Source organism: Falco punctatus (genome assembly GCF_963210335.1).
Source record: "Falco punctatus genome assembly, chromosome: 1".
Taxonomy (NCBI): Eukaryota; Metazoa; Chordata; class Aves; order Falconiformes; family Falconidae; genus Falco; species Falco punctatus.
In genome coordinates this window covers 76,054,031-76,078,032 of record NC_137580.1, presented here as the reverse complement: position 1 = coordinate 76,078,032, position 24,002 = coordinate 76,054,031, and the positions used below count along the sequence as shown (strand labels likewise).

Sequence of the window (24,002 nt, the reverse complement as noted above, 5' to 3'; positions counted from 1 at the left end):
CGAAACTGTCAAACAACCGCCAGACGTGATTTAGGCTTCTCCACCACCTTGCTCTCCCGCCAGTCTTGCTCCATCGTTTTTGAGCTTTGGGAAAGGAGCTGTACTGGAATGAAACCACGCTACTGCCGGCTGGCGAGGCTGCAGGGGTGGTGAGCGCCTGGGCAAGCGCTGGATCTCCAGGCCGAGAGCTCAACGACCGCGGGCACGCCCGGTTTGTGCCACCCGCCGTGCGCGGAGGCGGAAGAGGGCTGCCCCACCGCCGCTTCCCGGCGGCAACAGGGCACTCCGGGGGGACCAGACCTCCGGGGGAGCCGAGGCTCCAGGGCCCAGCTGGCCCAGCCCAGGACGCCTCTCTCCCAGAACCGGCAGTCGCGGCGGATTTTCAGTTCCCGCCCCGCCCCTCGCCCCGCCCCATTCCCATCCCATTCCCCGCCCCGTGCCCCGCCCAATTCCCCGCCCCATTCCCCATCCCATTCCCTGCCCCGTGCCCCGCCCAATTCCCCGCCCCGTGCCGGCGAGGGCCGCAGTGACGGCCCCCAGGGGGCAGGCACGAGCCGCTGCCCCGCCGTGGGGCGCGTCTCGGTGAGGCCGCGCCCCCGTCCGCCCCACCCCGCCCCGCCCCGCCGGTGTCGTCACGTCCGCGCCTCGCGCGTTGGGATTGGCCGGGTGCGGGCGGAAGTGTGGGCGGGGGTTGCCGCCGTTGCCGCAGTGACGGGGGCCGAGAGGGGGGGTGGCGGCGGAGCGCGAAGATGGCGGCGCCGCGTCGCTCCCAGCACCACCACCATCACCACCATCACCACCCGCCGCCGCCGCCCGGGCCTGCCTCGCCACCGGCCGCCGCCTCGCCGCCGCGCAGCCCCAGCCTGGCACCGGCCGACCTCGCCCCTGCCGCGCAGCGCCACAGCCTGGCCGGCCCCGAAGGCGAGGCTCCCCCCGACGTGGAGCGGCCTCCGGCCCTGGAGTGCTCGGAGGGTGCGGGCGCCGCCGCCCCGGGTCCCCCGCCGGGCTCGGGCAGCAGCTCCAGCAGCTCCTCCTCCTCTTCGTCCGCATCGTCGTCGGTCGCGTCGAGCCCGACGGCGGAGAGTCCCGAGGCGGCGGGCCCGGGCGCGGCGAGCGGGGCCTTCCGCGAGCTGCTGGAGGCCTGCCGCAATGGGGACGTGACGCGCGTGAAGCGCCTGGTGGACACGGGCAACGTGAACGCCAAGGACATGGCGGGCCGCAAGTCCACGCCGCTCCACTTCGCCGCCGGTGGGTGCCCCGGGACCGGGGAGGGGCCGGGTCAGGTCCGGCCTCCTGTTCCCGGCGAGGGCAAGTGACAGCGAGTGCGTCGGGACAGGGAGGGTACAGCTCCCCGCCTGGCTCCCCAGGAGTAGCTTCCCTGGCTTCGGGGAGCGGCCCTCCAGCACCTCGGTGGGTCGGGAGAACTCGAGCCTAAGCTGAGAGGAGGCTTGTGAGCCCGCTTCCCTGGCGGCCTTTTGCTGCAGGTTGTGGGGGGACAGCTGCTAAGTCTCCTTTTTTCCCCCCTCATAAAATGACAGAAGATCCTTCCTTTGGGTGAAGCAAGTGGGAGAGGAGATCCTGGAGGCGTAAGGGAGATGTATGGGCGGTTTTCTCTGTATTTGACTCGTGGGCTGCAGCGTACTTGTGCATGTGTGCTTAGGAAGTGAGAAACGCAATCGGGACAGAGCTGGCTTGAAGTTAAGGATTTCACCTGTATTGTAGTAGCCCTTGAAAGTCAGGGACCCCTGTGGTGCGTGTAGACTTGATAGGAATCAAAGCCGATGCCTTGTACTTTGTAACTTTTTTTGGGGGGAGGGGTGTGTGTAGCTGCTGATTGATCTCTGCATCTCTTGTGGTTGTGAGTGGACTGGGGAAAGAGGTGAAGTGGAACCACTGAACTTACCAGAAGTTACAGATATATCCAGGAGAGAATATGCTTCTTAGTGCAGAGAAGAGATGTCATTGCGATCAGAAATAGTGTCATAAAAGCAGTTAACATCGAAGTCCAACAGTTTACGTTAGCTGGAAGTAAATGTTACCTTCTAGCCAAGTATAGCTGCTACAGGTTAAGAGTAGTCCATAAAGAGAGTATTTTGTACAGGTTGTGGTCTTCACTGGGTGTGCAGGGTACGTGAAGCTCGTAAGAGTAAAACGAAGATGTTTTAAATCATCAGCCCTAACTGAGGACTTGCACAATTGTTAGGTCTGTGGTCAGGCTGAGGACTTTGTGACATACGCCACAGTGTTACGGGACCAGTCCTTATGTAGTAAAGGGCACTTGTTTGAGCTTTAAGTGGTGCACTAGTACACATAAATTAAGGTAATTAATGAGACTGTATTGAGCGGTCAGTATTTAAGTGTTGGAGTGTGGCTCTAAAGCACTGTGTTGAAATTGATAATAAAAATGAATGTTTTATGTCACCATGTTGCCTGGAACTCTGAATAGTGGTGTTCAATTTATCAGTCAGATGATACTCTCTGAGACTGTACTGGGTTTGTTTTAATTTTCAAAGAACAAGTGGCATTTCACCTAAGTGAAATTTTGGCCCTGAGCGGTTTCCTTTTCATTCTTCTCTGATCCCTGAGCTCTACCAGTAAAGCATCACCTAATGCAAGCGGGCTTTAAAGCATAGTGAACTTCTGGGGTATGGAGATGGATTTGATTTTAGTGAACTGTGGAACATAATGCTGGTACAAATGCATGTGCATGCACGAAGTTCTGAATGTCTTGGAAGGTTCATCTTAAGTCTGCTGTGCTTGCTTTGGATTCAGATGCAAAATTAGACCTTGATGTTCCCCTTAAACTCTGATATCTCACGTTGTAACTTCAGTGCTAGTACAAACTAGTGCTGAAGCTGCGGTCGTAAGTTCTACTTTGGTTAGAGAAGAAATGGACAAAATTTACTTAAGGCTTTGAAAGTTGATAGTGTCAATGTGATGTTACTGTAATAGCAATGGAGGATGCTTTCTTGTAGCATGAGGAAAACAGCAGGTGAAGTTCTTGTGCCTAACAAATTCCTATATCTATTTTTCTAGATTTAAGGATTTTCCTTAGCTACTGTATGTACTCGGTCTCAAATCACTGCAGTAGGTCATGTAACTTGACATATAATAGCACTAGGTGGATTTCTTATTAGAGAGAGGTCTTGGGGTCTTGCATTTTGGAGAGGCCTGTAATCCAAAAAAAAAAAAAAAAAAAAGGCACGTTGTTTGAATGCAACTGATCTTAGGCAGTGTGTATCTGCTAGTGATGTAGTATGTTGACTTGATCTCCTTCTCCTTTGTGGGTAAAAGGAGAAATAAAACTTGTTTGCTTATGAGCATAGGAGTCTGCTACGTACACGAAGTTGTGTTACGGGTAATAGCTCACGTTTTACATGTCATACCTAAGCATGAATAGTATGGCCTTCACAAGGGGAACGGGAGTTGGAGAGTGCAATATACAGTGTTTTAAACTGCTCTTTTCAAACCTCTTGAAGCGGAACTCTTAAATGACAAGAGGGAGAGTTCTACTTCTGACCTTGTGATCTGTGATAGAGGAATTCTTCTAATTTCTTCATTTCCCAGTTTTGGATAGCTGGGTTTCTGCACCCCACTTTCCCCCTCTGGGCCCCGGTACTTGACTTCTCCCTAGCTCAGCCTGGGTTTTGCAGGTGTCTCTTTTTTGGGGGAGTTGGTTTGGTGTTTTTTTTTGGCAGCAATGCCAGGCAGTTAAGTTACTTTTACTGTAACGGAGAAGTACAATTTTCCTAGTTCTAGTTTCTTGTAAAAAGTACTAGGTTTATGTTTCCTTAAGCTTTTTGAGGTTTCTAGTTTCAAGATCACCTTTATCTCCTTTCTAATGGCAGAAGGAGGATAAAAGGAGTGACTTCTGAGGGCATTCGGAATCCTCAGCACATATGTAAGCTGGGGATAAGGTAAGAACTGAAATCTCTGTAATCAATTATTGAAAAAGCTGGAGATAGTTCTAAATCTGTTTCTAGAAATTGCAGTCATCTGTCTGTTATCCACTTCCACATAAAATGTGCACAACCATATCAAGTTGAAGCAACAGTGTTATCCAGATCTTTTTTTATCTGAGATGTTTGAATTGTCAGTTGATCTGAATGAAGGGGAATCAGTACTTCAACTCTGTGTTGAAATGTCATCTAGTACGTTGAATAAATCTGACCTGCTTTGGTTAGCTATTAATAAAGCCAAGATTAATACTGAGCCCGTATCAGGGTGATAGAGACTTCTCTTGCAAGCAGGAAGATACTGAACAAAGGATCGTTTTTCTTTTATCCTCAAACTGGACTGTTATTCTAGCAGAGCATCTCTTGAAATTCTGAATGTCTTTCAGGGTGCGTGGTGTTCAGCTTTTCCTTTGCAAGTGATTTTGAGGGATTCATCTATAGAGGTACACATAACTGGAAAGAGAAAAACTCAGTGGTTTCTCAGCTGCTGTGGGGATTGCAGGATATTTGGGTCTTTGGTAGCAGTGCAGGCTTTGGATATTGTCCAGCAGCACCCAAGAAGCAGATTCTGAAGACTTCAGAGTCATTGACTAAAATACAAAAAAGAAATTAAGTGGCAGTATTAATGTATTCATAGCTTTTGCATTCATTTTTTTTTTTCAATGAAAACTAGCTTGTTTATAACTAAAAAAAACCACCAACAAACTGAAAAGGCAACCGTGCTAGGCACAAACAAAGATGTGTTTGGGTCTAGGTTTTATCTGTACTGGTGGCAAAAAGCAAATGTTTAGGAAAGAGTTACACACTTGCCCTTTTATTGTATAATTTCAGAGTACTCTTCCTGCAGTTCCTGTGGCTCAGCAACTATTTGAGCAAGACACAGTTTCTACATGTTAGTAGAAGCTCATCCTGTAGTAAGGAGTTCACTAAAAAACTGGACTGTAACTTGTATTAAAAGTAATTTGCTTCCTCCTGTATTTCCCACTGTTTTCGCTGGAATATCCTGTGTTCTGCTAATGCTTTTCTTTTTCAGACTGCACTGAAACAGAGAAACTATTCCACTCCTTTACCTTGCCACTACACTCCTTCAATCTAAAGATGTGTTACCTCTTTTCTTTGGGAAAGATCTTAATTGTCATTGTTGATTTCACCACACCAGATTATGAATGTCTTTACTGTATTGTAAGTCATTCACTAGTTGAAAAATTTTGTTATGCCTGTGCTGTCTGTTCATGTAAATTGGCTTGATAGTTCTGCATGTGGCGATGTTGTCACATAGTTGACAAAGCACCTTTTTTGCCAGCATAACCAAATGCATTGATTGTTCTGCCTGTGAAAGGTAGATTATTTTTCTTTTTCCCCTCTTTGGGGTATGCTATTGACTGACTATTTTTTTAATGGTTGGATGATTTCAGTCTATGGGATAGCTTATCACATCTTAGGTATACTTTGTGGGGGTGTGTGTGTCAGCCTACGTATTTTTCCTGTTAATCATGATGTGGTTGTGGGGGGTGGTGGTGGTGTTTGTGTGCCTGTATTGGTCCATCATGTTTGAAGCATGTTGGCAGTGATACTTGAATGGCTTTTTTTTTTTTTTTTTATGTTCATCTTCCACTTATAGTACTTGCATACCAAGGTTGGCTTTCCAAAACTTTTTGACCTTTAATATTCCTAGATGGGAAGGACTGTTGCGACCTTTTGTCTGAAATCCCAGCTTTTTCCCAGAGCTAGCTACAACTTACAAGCACCAGCTTGGTAATAGATTTGCTGCTTCCCTTCTGAAACAGGGTCTAGTCTTACAGAAGGATGTGTATGTATTTGCTGCTGATACATAGATTCATGTGTTTTTAGGCCCAGTCGTTGCTGGTAAGTCATTAGTAATAGCACCTCTTTCAAAAATTACTGGGTAGATGGACCTGATAGAAATAAGCTGAGTCCTAGCCGATTTCTTTGTATAACCACAGTCATAAGCTTTTCCAGTTTGACACCCATTAAGTTTAACTTGTTTTTTTGATTATGGAGCTAGCCCAAGTTCTTAGGCAATGCATTCTTGTAGCTTTACAGTTACTCCTTCTAGGTTTAACCCAGGGGTATGGAGTGTACTAGTAGTAACTGCTAACTGTAGCTTAATGCCCACTTCTGTACTGAGGAAGAGGTGAGGCAGAGGTTTCAGAGTGGCTTTTGGAAGACATGAAGTCAGGATCACAGGGTGAAGTGCTCTTGGTATTAGCCCACACTCAGGCTTGGAGAAACCTGATTTAAGGTGACTTGTTAGAACGTCAGTGATACTCCTTGTTTTCTTTCTGCTTGGGTCTATAGTAATGGTCAAAAGCTGTTTGGGGAAAGTCATTTTCTGTAAGCATGCTTTGGATATCATTAGTAATAACTGTTGGAAGACAAATTTTTTATGAAGGCTACACATATATAATTATTCTTTTGAAAATTTATGGAGTACACAACTTCAATCCTGAAGGCAAAGCGATTTCACTTGGCTAGGAAAACAGTCAGTGGTCAGAGTTTAAGAAGAGAGACGGTCAAGTTTATTTGTCAAGTATTAAGCTGTTAATCATAAAAATGCAAGCTGCATCAACATGTGTAAGCGAGATAAGGAACTGAGACGGGAGAACCAACATAACTAGCTACTGAATGTTCCTTCAGGGAAAGCCAGGAAATGGGAAGAAGTAGTTGGTAACTTATTACACGCTTCCACTCTATGCAGAGACATCTGAATCAACCACTCCACCTGTGGTGTAAGTTAGCTTAAATGGTTCTGGAGAGCCTTGCTTGAGATGTCTGGGCTTACTCAAAGGGTTGTTTATAAAGCTGTCTCTTCTATGACCAGGATACATTGGACAATTGCAACAAAATGAGTTGGAGTAGTTCAAGAATGCTAAGTTACTGATTAATTGTGCCTTGTGCAACTTAAAGCAGGGATAATAACAATTTTCTGCTGGATTCATGGATAGAATGAAGAGTGCTGATTGCGTAGTGAATGAAGAAACACCCTGACAGCCTTACAGGCTACCAGACTGCAAAATGCAGGCTTTTTTTATGTAACAAGATGAATTGATAAACTACTGGCCTTGACTTTGGAATTCTTTCTTTTTGTAGCGTTTATAGTACGTGAACTCTGTTATTGTCACAAGTGTATGGCTTTCTAGGAAGTTTCAGCATGCTTTCTTTGTGAATGCTAACTACTTCTCTCTGGTGGCCTTGCAGTACTTTGTGCAATGGATTCTATCTCCTTCCCATTTAAATTCCTTTGAAGGAGTTTACAAGAGGATATACATGCAAAATCTCATCTCTTCAGTAATACTGAGCCAGGTGTCCGTTTTCCCAGCTTGAAGGATCTTCAGTTTATTTAGTTAAATCACCCAGTTCAACTGTGTTCTGCCTAGTGAAGTGGGGGAAGTGCTGGTAGCTTTTGGAAGACCTGTCTTGGGGAAAAACCTGGTCCCAGAATGTGCAGTACTAAAGCAAAGAGATGTACAGTGACTTAGCTTTCTTTCTTCTTCCATCCTTTGCCTACAGTTTAAAACATTTTCAAAAGGTTGTGTGTCTCTAAGACATGTGCTTCTCTACTTCAAGGGCTTGTATTATCATAAGCTATGTTTAGTGCCCTAACAAGTGGATTACATTTAATAAGAGCATCTTTGCTGCCTTGTCTAAGATCAGGGTAATACCTGCAGGTGTGCTTAAGCTGTGATTATATGCTTTTGTAAAATTTAACTCCTTTTGGAGTCAATGTGTTCTTAAGAGCAAGCAAGTGGAAGGAGGCAGAAAAACGCCTAGTGAGTTGGAAGTCTCCATGTGATAAATTAGACTCTACACCTAACAGTAGCCTTGCAGAAGTTGGAGTTGGCAGAAGTTGGAGTTCATGCTATGTTGTGATCAAGTGACATTAACTGGGCAGCAGTTAGAACCGTACAGCTGTACTTAAGCTGATCAAACTGACCGCTTGATGTATTACGTTCACAGGGTAAAACATTTTTCCAGTTCTAGTGGGAACTCCATATATTTATTTGGTGGGGGTTTTTTTACCAAATTTTCTGAGAATGAGTCTTGAAATTGAGCAATGAATTATGTGACTTCTGGGAGTGTTAGTAATTGTAAACTGTTACTGTGTGAAAGTCTGTGGCTAACTGAACGCAGGTTTAACGTGGAAGCTCTTAACTGGAGCACGTAACAGAGGGTATCCACTGATGCTCCTGTTGCTTTCCTTGCATTGCTTTCTCATCAGTCACTTAGTCTGCTCACCCTGTTGCCTCTTGTTAATTAGACTCAAGGCCACAAGAAGAGATGGGACGGACAAGCTTGTGGGCTGGGAGCAGGATGTGAGCGGGGAGTAGGACAGGCGGTCTTGGCAGTAGTAGTAAGCATTTGGTGGTGTCTCTGTGTACTGTCTTGTCAGGCTGCCAGTTTGCTACCTAGAGTCTTTCTTCTCACTTTCAGCCTAAAGTGACAGGTATAAATTGGAAAAAGGCAAGAATACGTCATTGGCAAAGAACTAGTTAAGTGGGATTTTTTTCTGAATTGACTGCCTGTCTTTTGATTTATGTAAAGCTATCATAACTGTGTCCATCTCCTGGCTTTTGCCAAGCCTTAGTCTTGAGTTGTTTCTGTGAGATGACTGGAGAAATGAAGAGCCTGTCAGTCTGAATTTTTGCCTTTTCTTTGGTCTGACTGATAAATGTTTCACCCTTACATTTCAGGCATTCTCTTGCTACTGCCTTTTTGTAATGGGATTACTGCTTCCTTTCACTCCTCTACAGTATGTTCTCTGAGGTACTGTGACTTGCCTGAAACTTATAAATTGCATAAAGAAGCTAAAATGAGGGCAAAGCTTGTGCATTTTACTTGTGTAAAGCCCAAGCTTGTAAGGGACTCTGCCCATGAGCATGCTTTGGAAGCTGGCAGGTGAATCTCATCAAAGCAAGCTCGCATACTGGGCCATTACATGTTGCATTCCTCCGTAGTTACCTTGGGTTCAGATATTTTCTGTAGGAACCTTCTATTTGATTGTCTTTTGGGGTCTTTGGTTACAGGCTCTTTCTTGGGAACTCTTCCTTAAACTTTGTAAATTAAAGTTGTACTGGAAATATACAAGAGTAGGATTTTTAAAGTCAGCTTAAATGGCATCACATCAGTTTCTTCAGATTAAACTGAATTATATGTGATTCATCTGTCACAAATGGCTTAACATGTGTCTGTTCTTTACAAAAGGTGACACTGCTGGAGTTTCAGTAATTACAACTGCTTTGTCAGATTGGGTTGTGTGATGATTTAAAAAACTTTCTGGCACTTTGTCAATTCAAGTTCTTACAGGTGTGGTGGTGGGGGAAGCCGTTCCCATAATTGGTTACTTTTTCTCTGGAAGATGGGTGGTCTGGTGGGATAAAATCACAGTAACTGCAATTGTGCTTTTTGAGGACTGACCAGAAAAGCTAATTCACCAAAAACTGTTAAATATTTATGGCTGGCATTTCTAAAGATACCTGTTTCAATGACCTCACATCCAGCAATACCTTGAAGTATGTGTGTAGTCCTGAAAATCACAAGACTGGATAATTTGAAAAGGAACCTGAGGTTTCAGTCACTGTCAGGTTGTCTTTCCTTGAGAGACGAGATGTACATGTGAAGCATGATGAAGTTTAAGCGCTGTTTTTAGTAGCTTCGTCTATAAAAACTAAAGGCTAATGAAATCTGTTGATCTACTGTTTAGTTGAAAGCGTCCTTTTCTAATTCTTGTTTTGCTCAATTTTCCTTTGTCAGTCAAATGAACAATATAAACGTGGGAACCTTGAGGGCTTACTTCTTAGTATTTGTGCCGCAGGCCTGTTAGCTTTGCTGTGGGACCAGATACCCTTTCTTTGCTGTTGTACCCATTTAAGCTGTCATTTTCTATTTGAAGACTTACAGGTGATGTTCTTGGACTCTTCCGTAAGGAGACAGACAAATCTGTTTTCATGCTGGAAGCTGCAGTGATTTACAGTAGCAGTGGCCTTGCTGACAGTTCAGTTAATAAACATGTGTGTTTTGGTAGCAGTTTTGTCATGACAAATGAGTGTCACTCTTAATACCAGTTTTGATTTGCACACTTCCATTTCTGTAGTGTAATCTCTAATGTGAACTGATCAGTATATAATGTACCAGAAAGCGTTGACTCATCTGCAGTGATGGACTAGAACTGGACTGCTGAGTGGGGTGCCAGTCTGGCTGGGGGCCCCTTCCTGCAGCTGGTATGACTCGGCAGCTTGTGGAGCAGCTGCTGAACTGCTGTTTAGCCCCATGTATTAAAGAAAACCCACTTTGGTACCTGTTCAGTACACTAACTTGTAATTTGTAGCGGGCCAGCATCTGTGCTGCAAGCAGTGAATGCTCTGTGCAGTGGGGATGGGGGAATCCTTACAGCTATCCAAAAGGAACCAGGCTGTAGTTGGTAACTGGAGCCCTTGAGCTGTGTTACCGTACAGGATTAACCTAGGTGTGAGCTGCTACAGTCTCATGTTCCTCCACCTGCTTGTTCTTCCACCTGCTTGCTTGTGTCTCATAGAAGAATACTACTTCAGCCAGAAATAAAGATATTGTTAAACTGTCATCCAAACTCTCAGACCATGGTAAGCCTTGATGAAGGGGCTTTTTGTTTTGGCCCTGCCTGCCTTAACTATAGCATCAGTTGGTTTCTAGAAAACTTAAGTTGTTCAAGAAAAGGTGTTTAAGGACTCCACTGAGGAGACAGTGTAAATTCCTGCAGAACACTAGCCTGCAGCTTGACTGAAAGCTGGATGTCAAGTTAGTACATTAGCCTTAATTGGATAGGCTGGTGTGGATGAACGGTGCTAGGTCTGGCTTAGAGATCTCACTGTACGGGCTGTCTGGGAAAAGCATGTTAATTTGATGCTGTAAGTCTGCATAGCTGTAAGTAGTGCACTACTCTGGCAGAAAGGGGGCTTAATTCATTGAAATGAAGGTCCTGTCCAGGGACTGTAACTCTCGGGTAAAACTTTGAGGTGTGAGAAGTCTTTTGTGTGTGAGTTGTTGCCCTCCGTAGAGGGTGCAGACTTTGAGAACCACATCTGTCACTGTTTCAGCAGCATTTTGCTGCAGCTAAGTTACATGATCACCTGGAGGAGAGCTGACAGTGTGTGTCTTTGTTGCTTCCCTTGAGCTTTATATTTGCCTTCTAGAGGGGAAATAATGTCTTTAGTTATGTTTTTGATCCTTGATCTGTGGAGTTAATAACAATCTATAAGCTGAGAATTAGAACTGTGATTGGATTTCACTTGCTGCAGCATTTAATTCAGCTGTTTGATAAACATAGTTCATATACGTGGAATTCTTCATACCTAAGCTAGCTGGTATCCATGATTACCAGAAGACATAATAACTTGAAGTGACAGTCTCTTAAAACCTCTAGTGATAACTGCCTTTAACCCTGAGGTTTCTAAGAAATGCAACCCAACCTTTGAGATGCAACCTTGTACAAAAATGAACACTTGTGGTTTACTTCAAACTGTCCCTCTTAAGCCTGATTTCTGTTCCTGTCCTCTAAGGAAGTGGTCTCCGAAGTGGTGTACGAAATATTTCATTGGGCTGCAGGAATAAAATATGTTTTGTACCATTAATAAATGTTAAAACAGTGTTTATTTCATCTTTTATCTTAGACTTTTTAAATTTCTATTTTTGTGTAGCTTTATAATCTAGATAGTAGTGCATGTATATGACTTAAACATATATTTGGGGGTGCATGCTCAAAGATTTTTTTATTGATAGGGTGCACAGTCAAATTTTGGAGACTGCTGTAAGGTATTTGGAGCAATAGGAGGTACATTTGGGCACTAAAACCTTTCAGGGTTCATTGTGGACAACAAGCTAAAGGTATTAGGGCCTGGCATGCTGACGCAGGATTTTGAAGCGTATTAGTTTAATGATGCTGGCTTTATGGTGACATTTTCCCTGGCTGTAACAGAGGCTGTGTTTGTAGGCTGAGACCTTCCCGAGGCATTATTTTCCAGCTGAGGTCTCAGTTCTGCTTATCTGTGACTTAGTCTATCAGTTTGTCAGTTGGAGGTAATCAGGATCCTTGTAAAGAGCAAGAATGTAGTTTGGATTGAGATAAGGTTGTTCTGCTTGACCACTGACAGTGTCCTTCAGTGTTTATTAGTATGATGTCTTCTCCAAGATGAAGACCTATATCAAGAGGTAGCATGTAAGATGTTTGCTTTAGGTATGTGCAGATTATACTTAATGTTTAAGATTCATTTAAATTTCAAAAATTTAAAATTCGTAATAAGTTTTTCTTGGAAAAAAAAAAAAGGAAGTCTTTTGCAGAACTTCTTCATGAAACAGTGGCAGCCAGTCAGGCTAATTATAATACAGCACTGCTCACCTCTGTCGTGACTGTACGTGAATCTTCTAACTGTTGTTTGAGCAGGTGAATATAGTCTCATTTTATGGTGACATGAACTAAGCAGTGGAAGAGGGACGTGACTAATAGCATTTGAAGTCTGTACATTGGAATAAGTGAAAAGTTTTAAATATTAAATCATGTTGTTTTTACCAGACAAATGAACAGAAATATGTTTTCTTACAGGTTTTGGAAGGAAGGATGTTGTAGAGCACTTGCTGCAGACAGGAGCCAACGTTCATGCTCGTGACGATGGAGGGCTGATACCCCTTCACAACGCCTGCTCTTTTGGTCATGCTGAAGTGGTTAGTCTGTTACTGTGTCAAGGGGCAGACCCAAATGCTAGAGACAACTGGAACTACACTCCTTTGCATGAAGCTGCTATCAAGGGCAAGATAGATGTGTGTATTGGTAAGTGTCTGTCGCTTCTTATATTGAAACTTTACCGGATATGTTTTGTGCAATTGCAGTTGTTAATGTGCTGGACTTGAGACTAAAGATATTGCTTGTTCTTAAAAGCTAACTTCTTTCAAACTAGCAGATAGGTGTAGTGATAGTCATTTAAGACTGTTTTTTATGATCTGTAATAATAAAAGCTTTGCTGAACTTGGATCTGAAAAACTAACCTGGGGAGGTTGGGTGAAGTCTCGCCCATTAAATTACAGAATTCAAAATCTGAATATGGAAGTTTGTCTTGGATGCTCCCAAGAAGACTAGATTTACTAGGTAAAGTCTTTGCTTTTTGGGCTGATATGTTGTCTTAGGTTGGTTAGGAAGATGGTTAACCTTTCATTCTATACAGTATGGGAAAACATCTTAATAGTCCTTTGGAGCTTTCCCATACAAGTTACAGAACATGGTTGTTCACAGTGGGTGTATCTTCAGTGTGTGTATTGTAGAATGGAGCCAAAGCAATTTCAAATGAAATTGAACACTTCAGTCATTTTAAATGTGTCTAGAACATACAAAGAGCTTTTCAGTCCGGGTGTCTTTAACTTTTATGTTTTTTTCTCAGTGTAGTTAGTGTTACTTTTTTCTAAATGGGAACTTCTATTTTTATTTTTTTTACACTCATATCAGTTCCTTGAACTTACTTATCAATTCTGGTTCTTCTCACATCTCCTAACTTGAATAAAATGGTCTGCTCAACATTGTGTTTTTTGTCAAACATGGAAAGGAAAGTTTGATTTATAGGAACAGCAGCTAAGATTATGAACATAAGATTTGTTCTGTATGTTATCCAGATAAGACACAAATTTCAGAATTTCTTATAATGTCTATTTGCTGAAAGACTTCTTACATAAAATTACAGCTTTCTTTGCCAGAAAACTTATAGGAGAAGTTCTTGCATTAGCTTTATTGCAATACTTATGTAATGACTTAAAAAACCACAAAAAACTGAGGGAAAGAAAATTGGAAGAAACACCAAAATACAATTTTTCAGTGTATTTTTTCTTTTTACGAGGGATGTGCTGTATTCACTAATTTCATCTCTGCGTGTGAGGTAAAACGTATGGAGAGTATTCTACAGAAGTTAACTGAGTATAGTTGACTATATAGCAGTACTGTGGGAAGGGATCCATTGATATAGTAGTTGCCAACAACAGCCTGTTGTGACAATGGTGAATGGACAAGTAAGCTTAATTCCAGTCAGTAACTGGGGTTTTGTATGTGACTTAAAGGAAGTAATTACTTTGGTCTGTTCAGTGCTGAAGTCTGCCTGGCTTTGGGAACTGCTGACTGAAAATACAAATTAAATAGGAGTTTAACAGTAAGAGGCTGAGAAGTGACCTATAAAGGAGGACTGGGTTTGTTTGCTTTGGAAAAGATCGGTTTTGCTCAGTCTTTTAAAACGTTGTTCTAAAGCAGGGGGGGGGGGTGCAGCAGCATACCTTTTGTGGTCATAGGTGATAGGATGAAAGATGGTTGCAGCAGAATATTTTAGATTTTGGCGGTGTGGTATGGATGGTGTCGTTTTGGGTGGTCTGTCTGAAAACTGTGGTTCTCCTTGAATGCGATTGAACAGGTTAGATCAAGGTGGTAGGTTATGTGGTACCCCAATTTTGATGTTATAATGCTGGCAGTAATTTGAGATAATTTAAACCTAATTTCCACAATCAAAGAATGGATGATACCTTTAAAGGTGTACTCTAATGCAGCAAGAAGTTGTGGGCTTTGTGAAAGGAAGTATAGAGTCAAATTTAAGGCTTGTATTAGACAGAACTTCATTCTGTGTTCCATGCACAGATTAGATCTGTGACTAAATTGTTAGACTAAGGGAATGATGTATATATAAAAAATAGGCAGCTCTGAGTACTGATCAAATCCCAAATCTTTTCAGCTGTCCTCTGTAGTTGTAGGGTTCCTTGGAAGCACTGAGCAAGGCTGCAGGTCTAGATGCAGTTCTCTTTATGATGCTACTTGCAGGCAGGTTGGAGCCTGGGAATTTTTGTAAAAATTTTTTTTATATTAAACCAGCAAGCACATTGCTGTTGTGCTCAGTTTAGTTATGGATATCCATGTATATCATATTTCAGTCAGATATTTGATTTGAGCGTTATTACTGAAGGCAATGTCACCGGTCACTAGATTAAATATGTACTGTAGTGTGATGCTTCTTTGGGATTTAGTTGATTCCATAAAACTGCTAGGACATAAGTATAGACAAGTAAGTCTATTATTTCTTGTTTACAGAGAGTTTGCCATTTTTATCGAGTGGGCTAACATGTTTTGCTGTCTTTGGCAAGTTCCCATTTCTTGTCAATGGTTTTATATATAGTTTTTAGATTAAGGTCTTCAGCTTTTATCTCAAAGTTTTTTGAAGAACGCATAAACAGAAATAAGGAACAGTGAGTACTTACGGCATGAATTCTGACTAGGAGTAGTTGAATAGCTTTCTGGGAATATAGTGTACAATACTGCTATTTACACCTTAAGTGTAGACTGTTACAGCAGATATGATGGAAGAAATTAGTCTGGGGGGGGGGGGGAAAGTATCAGATTCTTAGAATGTTCCTTTTTAAACAAGCAAGACATGCTTTTTAAAAAAACATTAATTGAAGAACAGTTTCTGGAAATCCTGGCATAACCTAGGATTTATTGCCTAATTTAGATAACTGTCTGAAAAGCAATAGACTGTGTAGGAATGAGTCATCTAGCATCACTTTTGGCTACCAGTTCTTGGCACCTTCTTCCAAATGATGGAATGGGAGAGAATTTTCCAATTTATCTTTTTTCCTTCCCTTCTTTTGTGCCACCTCAGTCTGCATCTTTTCTTTATGATATCTAGCATGGAATGCTGTTCTTTTGGCTGCTTTACAGGTCAAAATGGGACAAAGTGATAATTGAACAGAGTGCGGAGATGCAGCACTTTTGTGAATAATGGTTTTTCAGAGGAAAACTCAGGGCATTGAAGCAGAGTGGGAAGACCAGCAGAAGCTAGGCAGTGATTGCACTGCAGCTATAGAATGCTGTTGTGTCTCTGCTAAAAGCACTGTGAGTGCGCAGCTCTACAGCTGAGTTCAGACTAATGGGTACAAACCCTGCCACTGGGAAGCTTATGTGGAAATAAGAAGTGTACATAGACAGATGAAAACTCATCAGACTGTGCATAAACTTCTGCTCCATACTGTAAGACAGCAAATGACTGGTGCTGTTTCTTGTTCTTGTGTTTTACTGGTCGCATATTAACAGCGATAGGACAGTGTAGGAACTTAAAGGTAGATAATGCAAATGTGCTGAGTTTGGGAGGAATATGGACTGTGGCTCTTTTATGTGGCAGTTGTTTTTGTGTCCTGGTTCTAGAAGTGTAGGAGATCTTGAAGGATGATAAGCAGTGCTCAGCTGATTTGCTGGCCATCTCTTACAATATATTTAGCCACTACAGATTTGTTTAGTTGCTAAGTAATAAAATCCACTTGAAAGGATTGTTTGCTATATATATAATCAATTTTTGCACTAAATGTATTGAAGTTTTAAAACCAATTGTTAGTTAGTGTTCTCCGGTATTTATGGCTTCTAGGATTGCTTTTATCTGTCACGTAGATGGATTTTCAGTGTCTGGACTGCTTCTAGTGCTAATCAAAAAATGGGGTTTGTGCCTTAGTGTCGCATTGGCTCATGGAATAATGAATGAATGGTGAACTCTGCAAAGTGTGTTTGGAGGAACGCTGCAACGTCAGGGTAATGACTGTTCTGCAAGTTGGACTGGGGAGAAAGGGTGATGTATTTCTTCATCACTAAGTCTATACTGTGGTCAGACCAAAGATCCACTTAGCTCTCCATTCTCCAACAATGACTTGTAGCAGATGCTCAGAGACTATGCATGGTTTGAGTGTATCCTGGTTTGTCATGGCAGTTGGCAGTTTAGGAACTTGATAAAGTAGAGGCTGCATCTGGACTGTGTTTCATAGCCATTGGTATACAAAGTTCTTGAAAGATAGATCTAATCACTTCTTAAATGCTGGTATCCTTTTGGCTTTGAAATTGGTCTGTAATAAGAGAATTTTACAGTTTAATAGTCTTGCAGGAAGAAAACAATCCTTTGTTTTCTTTAAAATGTTATTCTTGATGGCTTTTACTGTAAGTCATTCAGGATTTCTGTGAGAAATAATCAACAATAATTTCTATTTGCACTCTGCATGTTCTTTGTGATTCTATAGGCTTCTCTCTTTTCTTCAAATGTTGTTGAAAAACGTAGTCTTTTTGTTTGTTTGCAGGGTTTTTTTGTTTGTGTGTTGTGGGTTTTTTTGTTGTTAAGGATGAGGGGTTGGTATGGGGGGTACAGACATCAAAACTGAGTGTAGTAGACTTAAATGGTAAATTAATGTTCTTTCTGTTTTGGTTTTGTGGTTGCTGAGCACTGCATAGGAGTAGCTCCAAGGTATTTCCTGGGTGGTTAACAGTTGCTTTAGAACTGTGTGTGTGCAACACACAGCTGTTTAGCTTTTTTATTTAAAAAAAACTAGGCTAAAAGTAAGGTTAGAGAAGCTGTGCTTACGCAGTCTGTCTGGGCTTGCTTTGTCCTCCACTGTGTGTGTTTCTGCAGAGGCTGTAGCTGTTCCTGCAGAGTTTCTTGTGCTCTTTTTTTTCCAACCCTTTCGGGTGGTTTTCCAGTTAGCTGTTGTGAGAATTACAGGGTTGGTAGCCTAAAAGTGATCTCGGGTGTCATACACCTGCTTGGCTTTTGAGGGCAGCCTTCACAAATATGCAAACCATGAGCATCTTCTATGGTGATGCCATGATTTATGGCTCTGAGTATACAGGGTACTTCAGTAATTTTAGGGAAATAAAAAATTCTAGCTACTGAAAAGCTCCCTTCAACACTGTACTAAATCATAAAAGTTTGTTAAAATTACTCTTTAAAAGTTAAAGCTATGTCTGATTTTATTACCTGTGATTTATATCTTTTTAGAAATTTTCAGAAAGTGCTATCAAAGAGCAAAATTGTTCAGTAGCCAGTTATTTTTGGGGGTGGCGTTGAGGGGAGAAGCTTTAGCATCTTAACTGAAAAATTATTACAAGGATTATAGATTTAGCTACTGGACTGAAGAAGCTTGTAAGAAGAATAGTAGCTTTTTAAGAAGTTAGAGGGGGATATTGGTAATTGAGGTGCATTGAGAGCTGGTTATGCCTGTTGTTTGTTGGAGAGGAGTAATGAATTTCCAAAGATTCTCTTGGAGAACTGGTGTTTTAGAGGGAAGCTTAGATTCACAGAGGTGTCCCAGGAATCTGATGTTCAGAGGCTTGCAAAATCACTGGAAAATGCTTTCAAGTGAGTACTTCCAAATACTTTGTGTAAAAAGTGTAATTATTGGTGCTGTTTATATCATAAGGTTCTTGAATATTGTTAATATTCCTGCTTTGACTTTTGAACTACAGAGTTGAAGTACTACTTGTACTGACTGCTCAGTGTGCAGTGGAAAGACAGTGACTTGTATTTAAAATTTTAAGCTGCAGGACTGTGTAAAGAACCTGTCCTTGTATACCAGAAACATGAGTTTTGCTCCATTAGGAGGACATAAGTTAATTCCTACAATGAGGGAGCTATCCTGCCTATTGGTTGTAGTTAATGTTGACATACAGGGCAAAGGTACCTCATGATTTGACATGCTTAAGGCCAAGCAGTCCTCATTAACAGCATCTATTATTTGTCCAGATAATGCAAGAGAAATCTTGGCTGTTATTAGTATTTATTACTTAGATACTAACTGATCAAAGCCAGTTTGTTTATTGTGGAGCTAGGCTCATCAGACTGTTCAGGTTATGAATTATTCTGGTCTGTTTCTGCTCTGTGAATGATAGCATGCGTGTGGAACCTTGTTTCTTTGAGTAGCAAATGATTTTAAGTCTTGTGCGTACATAGTGGCTCAAAATCCCAATATGCTTGTCTCCTTGTCCTTCATGAGGTCTTTCTCAAATGAACCTTGTGTGATAGCAACCATAGGATAAAAAACCCCATGTTTTAGGTTGAGTGGAAGAATGCTTTTGCTTTCTTGCTGGAGTACTTTTTCGTGGTTTTAAATGTTTCATGTCTTCTAACCACTTGTTTAAGCTGTGTCAGCTTCTAAACGTTAATGCTCTTCACAGAAATGAGAGCTCCTTGGGCTGAATCTTAACTGCATTTCCCATAAATCTGTAGTTCAGACTCCCCTTATTGAAAGGGAGCTGAGAATATGGCCTTCTTTCTGCGAGCTGGTGGTGGTGGAGGAATCCATAGTTGAAATCATACACCGGTAATTTGGAGGCATTGTAATACTCTTGTCATAGTTAGAATGGACTGTTGTGCAAGACGTGGGGGCTTTTGTCAAAGGGGACTATGGCAAATGGTTTGGGGCACTCTATGTGGCATATACAATTGCCGTCCTCTCTGGTGGGCTTTGGCAGAAGGACAGGAGGGAGGTTGATGATCACTTCTTGTATATGAAGGATACCTCTTCAGAACTATGTGCAGACAGGTGTGTTAATGTCCTGCAGTCTACAGGAGCTACTTTTATGGGAAAAGCTACCAAAATAAGATGCGGTTGTTAGCTGTGAGGGCTCCAGGGAATCCTTTCTGTTGGCATTTTGTATCTGTGCACATGTAGCTGTGATCGATGCTTTATGAAGAAGATGGCTGAGAGTGGTGTCAGTTACCCATGTGTGCCTGGCAAAGGTCGGGGAGTGCCAGGAGCCTTGAAATGAGTGGGTCATTGAGGCAAGGTCAAAGTGCCCTGCCACAGCGGTTTTGGGAGAGGACCAAGCATTGAGCTGGATTAATCCTGAGGTTAAATCCTCTTCAGAAGCAAAATCAACACTAAACTTGATAGCACGGAGGCGGATGCTTTGTAGAAATCAAGCGAAAATGAGCCTTACTTCAGGTGAGGAAGACTTGTATGCAGTGTTAAATATAAGTATGCCAATAAAATGACTTCTTGTTTTCATATCTGGAACCAGGGGTGTTGCAGGCTTGTAAAACCTGTCACGTTACTGTGTTGCTTACAGTTCTGAAGGCTATTGTTTATATTATGGTATTGGTATTGCTAAAAGTTGATTGACATTCAACTTCATGAAAATAGGCTGAGAAGGGTTGCCTTGTCTGGGGTTTCATACACTGTATTTTGGAAGCCCTTGGTCTTTCTGTTAGGTTTGGAATGTATTGACAGTATGTTACAATGCATCTGTGGGCTTCAGACTTTTTTCCAGTTCTGTCTCTTCTTTCCTAAAATTCAGGTTTCAAGAAAACTGGTCTTTTTGCCTTGTTGGGCTGCTTGGCATAGGAGGATTTGTGGAGGATAAGAAAAGTGTCATTTGTTTTTTGATGTTTCTTTAAAAGTGTTGTTTAAATCAGAGTCTGGTTATTTGCAGCAAAGGAGGTGGTACAAGAGTAAGCAAGACACTGTTGGAAAACCTGCTGTAGGGCATTTCTGGGAAGTAAGGTTTTCAGAAGTACTGACGTTAACTATTAGCAAATTGAGAGGGAGGGGAAGAGGAAGTTGTATATTATCCAGAACTGAGTAATGGAACAGACACTGAAACTACTTTCAGATGTCCAATCCCAGTTTACAGTGGCTTTCTAAATACCTTGCAGGAATATTTAATCTTATGGGACTATGCTTCTGATTGCTGTAGCAATATCTGGTTTTAGCTTCTCAGAGCAACCATATGGTCTTAATGCAATTCATCCCTGGTTTAAAAACAATCATGTGTAGCTGTTAGGCATGAATGAGTGGGGCCAATTCTAGAAGAGTTCTTGGCTGTTTTCTTAGCCTAGTTGGAGAACATTGATTAACGTATTACTACAGGATATAAAGGTCTTGCTTGTAAAAATGTGCAGGCAATTAAATATTTGTCATGTAATGTGAGCAAAGGAAGGTGTCTCTTAATGACTTGGTCTTTCCACAGTGTAAAACAAGTATACGAAAAGAACTATGGGTGATAGAAGCCTAGTGAAAGTACAGAACAAGAAGCAAGCGCTGTCTGGTCGTCAGTTTCCATGCAGCTAGGGCTCATGATGAACACAGACTCCCACGTTCGAGTAATACATCATTTTTCCACGTTTATATGAATGCACCATGCTGCTTGGACAAAGCTATTCCTTTCTAGGGAAGGCTGAAATCTCTGATTTGAATCCTGCTGTTCATGCTGCTGTGTGTAGTCTTCATGTTTTGCTGATGCTTTGTCCATGCAAGCAGTACTGAGTAATTCCTTGGCTGGGCACAGAGTTCTTGACCTAGCTATGGTAGTGGATACTGAACTTACATGACGAGGGAGCCAAGAAGATCTGGCTGCTACAGTTTGCTTTTATTTTCTTGTTTGGTTGGGGTAATATAAGGATGGCACACGATACAGTTGTGACCCAGGAGAGGAACCCCCTCAGATGTATCTAACAGGCACCCTTCCCCAGCGTGAGACCCCATGATAGTGATGTTATTTTACCTGACAGACTATGAGATTTTTTTTTTTTTCAGTGTAGAGTATTTGCTTGTCAAGGACCTAATGCTAAATAGGATAAGACTTGCACTGCTCTGTATCAACAGGGCACGGCAGTGAGCAGTTCTGGGACTGGAGAACAAATGGATATAGCTCTGTCCTTTAAGAATGGAAAGCAGCGTGACTGTTTTACGTAATAATGTGATCTAAGATAGTGGCCGAGGGAAGTTTCCAAGACTGATACATCTGCTTGAACTTATCTTCCTAATGTTTACTTCAGAAATAGAATTTTTGAGAATACCCATGTCTTCTGGCCAACCTGTAGCTTTAGCCATGATTGCATGGACTGATCAGTTTGATATTCCTAAGATTTCATGTACTACTTGTGTTTTTTTTAAATATTTGGTAACTATACTGTGGACTAACGTTAAGTTTACAAAATTGGCACAAATTTCAAGTTTTATTTTGAGGCCTCTTTAATCTTAAGAGTTTCAGCTGTTAATCACATCAAAATGTTACTCTGGGTGTTCCATAGGGTGTGTGACTTAAGATACCATCCCCAAGTTGCATGCTGTTGAAAGCTGGTAGGTGCTGAAGTTCACCTCTGGAAAAGGCACGGTTTTTTGTTTTCCTTATGCTCACTGAGCAGCTGCTGCTAGGGTTTGAATGTCTTCAATACCTGTTTCTTCTGGTGCTAAAAAGATAAACTGTTTTTGAGTATGCATGCACCCTTTCTGTTTCAGAAAAATGGTAGATCCAGGGCAGGTTCTAAGAAACTTCTAAGACTCCTCAGTTTGTTGCTGTGCTAGATTTTAGTGCACTGGCAAATAATCCATTCTGATAGCCACGTAGCTAATTCCACATGCAATCTATCACCTGACTTCTACCATGTGTTATTTTTTCCCCAAACTTCATCTGGAAGAAATAAGCAGCAAATGCAGAAGGGAACTGGCATTAGTCTTGGGTTTCTTTTAACTCTCCTCAGTTCCTTTTCCTCTTAGGATGCTACTTGTTGACCTGATTTGCCTTAGTGGCTGCTTTTGCTTTTCAAGAATGCTGAAAGCAGAGCTTTTAATCTGTCAAGTGGGATATCTGGATTAGAGCTGAGACTAGATTTATTTCAATAAAACTTAAAGTAGAAAAGTGAATTTCTTCAGAGAAAAGTGAAATTGGAACCAAGCAATGAAGACTTGTCCTTAAAGCAGCTTTCAGCTTGAGATACAGATGAAAACAGAAATTGCTCAGTCAGTAGGGCAGCAGTTAAGATTTCTGGCTGTTCAATAATATACTAAAAATAAAAAAACCCATAAAACAAATGCTTAGAAACCAAGTAGTTGCAGAATTGTTGCTTCCAACAAGGAAAAGGGGTGTGATTTAGTTGTGGCATAGTGAGACCTCAACGTGTACCATCTACAAATGGGCTAAATGTTGGTTTTTTTTAAAAACTCTTCTGATTGAATGGTCTTCTGTTCCATTTTGTACACTAGTAGCATATATGTTCTAGATGACTACTGGAACACACTTAAATGTGATCTTTTAAGTCCCTGTGTGAAATGGGGACAAACTGAAATGTGGGAGGTTCCCTCTGAATATCAGGAAACACTTCTTACTGTCAGGGTGACCAGCCACCAGTACAGGTTGCCCGGAGAGGTTTTGGAGTCTCCTTCCTTGGAGATACTGAAAAGCCATTTGAACACAGTCCTGGGCAGCTGGCTGTTGGTGGCCTTGCTTTAGCTGGGTGGCTGTTTCAGGTGACCAACAGAAGTTCCTTTGACCTCAACCATTCTGTGAAAAAGGACTGCATGTGCATTACTGCAAATAATCAGGATTAAATAAATGCTTAGTGTACTGTCCTTTATTGCTTGTTAGCTCAAAGAAAGGTGGCTTTGGTTTTTCTGGGGTTTTTTTTGTTTTGTTTATTTTTTGTTTTGCTTTTTCCCCCCTGTAACTTAAGTTTCTAGAGTTCTTACGTTTTTGCAGGTTCATTGTGGAAGCCTCAAAGCTTTCTTTACACTACGCAGCTTTTGATGTAGATTGTGTGCCTGGGGGGGAGTGTTCTGGGATGATGGAGCCATCTCTTGCGTGATACACCACCACCACCCCCCCCAACAAACTGCAGTGACAGTAAGGTTTTGAGTTTGCTTGCTAGAAGACTGTATTCTGTATAACCTGCGTGTACTTCTGTTTTCTCACTGTTAGCTGAAATGGAAAATCTTAGCTTGAAAAGTATTCTATCCAAAAAAAAGGAAACAGGAATATTTCCTTGCATTGAAGTCCAGGCAAGATCAAGGCTCTGAACTGCTGTTCCAGTAGGCTGAGCAAACTACCAATTCCGGCTCTTTCTGTGAGGGCAGAAGGATATTATCAGCCTGCTGTGCTGCCTACAGCCTCTGGAACTTTCTGCTTGTTCTCTCTCCCTGTGCGTATTTAATCACTGGTAGGCAGAACTGACATACCAGGGAGTGTTTTTTGTAGTGCTTTCTACATATAGGAAAGTAATCATAGATAAGATGCATCTGCTTATGAGGAAATAGTTGTGGGCAGTCACTGAGGGAGGAGGGAGTCTTTTTGAAAGGTATCTTCTTGCCCTGCTGCAAGACTTCTGTTGGAGTGTTGGTGATTTTGATTGTCTCGTGTAGATTCTTTTCCCCTACCTTACTTGGTTAGATAAATCTGATCTCTGGAACATCTAGCACAAACTTAATTCTAGAATACACTGAAGTATTAAG

General features: G+C 41.9%; 1 protein-coding gene across 1 annotated transcript in view; it reads left to right on the top strand.

Moving 5' to 3' along the window:
* The first annotated feature begins 473 nt into the window (after window positions 1-473).
* The window catches only part of TNKS (tankyrase), a 139,799-nt gene continuing 116,270 nt past the window's right edge, over window positions 474-24,002 (top strand). The window contains exons 1-2 of the mRNA XM_080385347.1: window positions 474-1,248; window positions 12,550-12,774. Of these exons, the coding sequence (XP_080241473.1) occupies window positions 750-1,248; window positions 12,550-12,774 (724 nt within the window). The 5' untranslated portion in view covers window positions 474-749. The remainder of the gene's footprint in view (window positions 1,249-12,549; window positions 12,775-24,002) is intronic.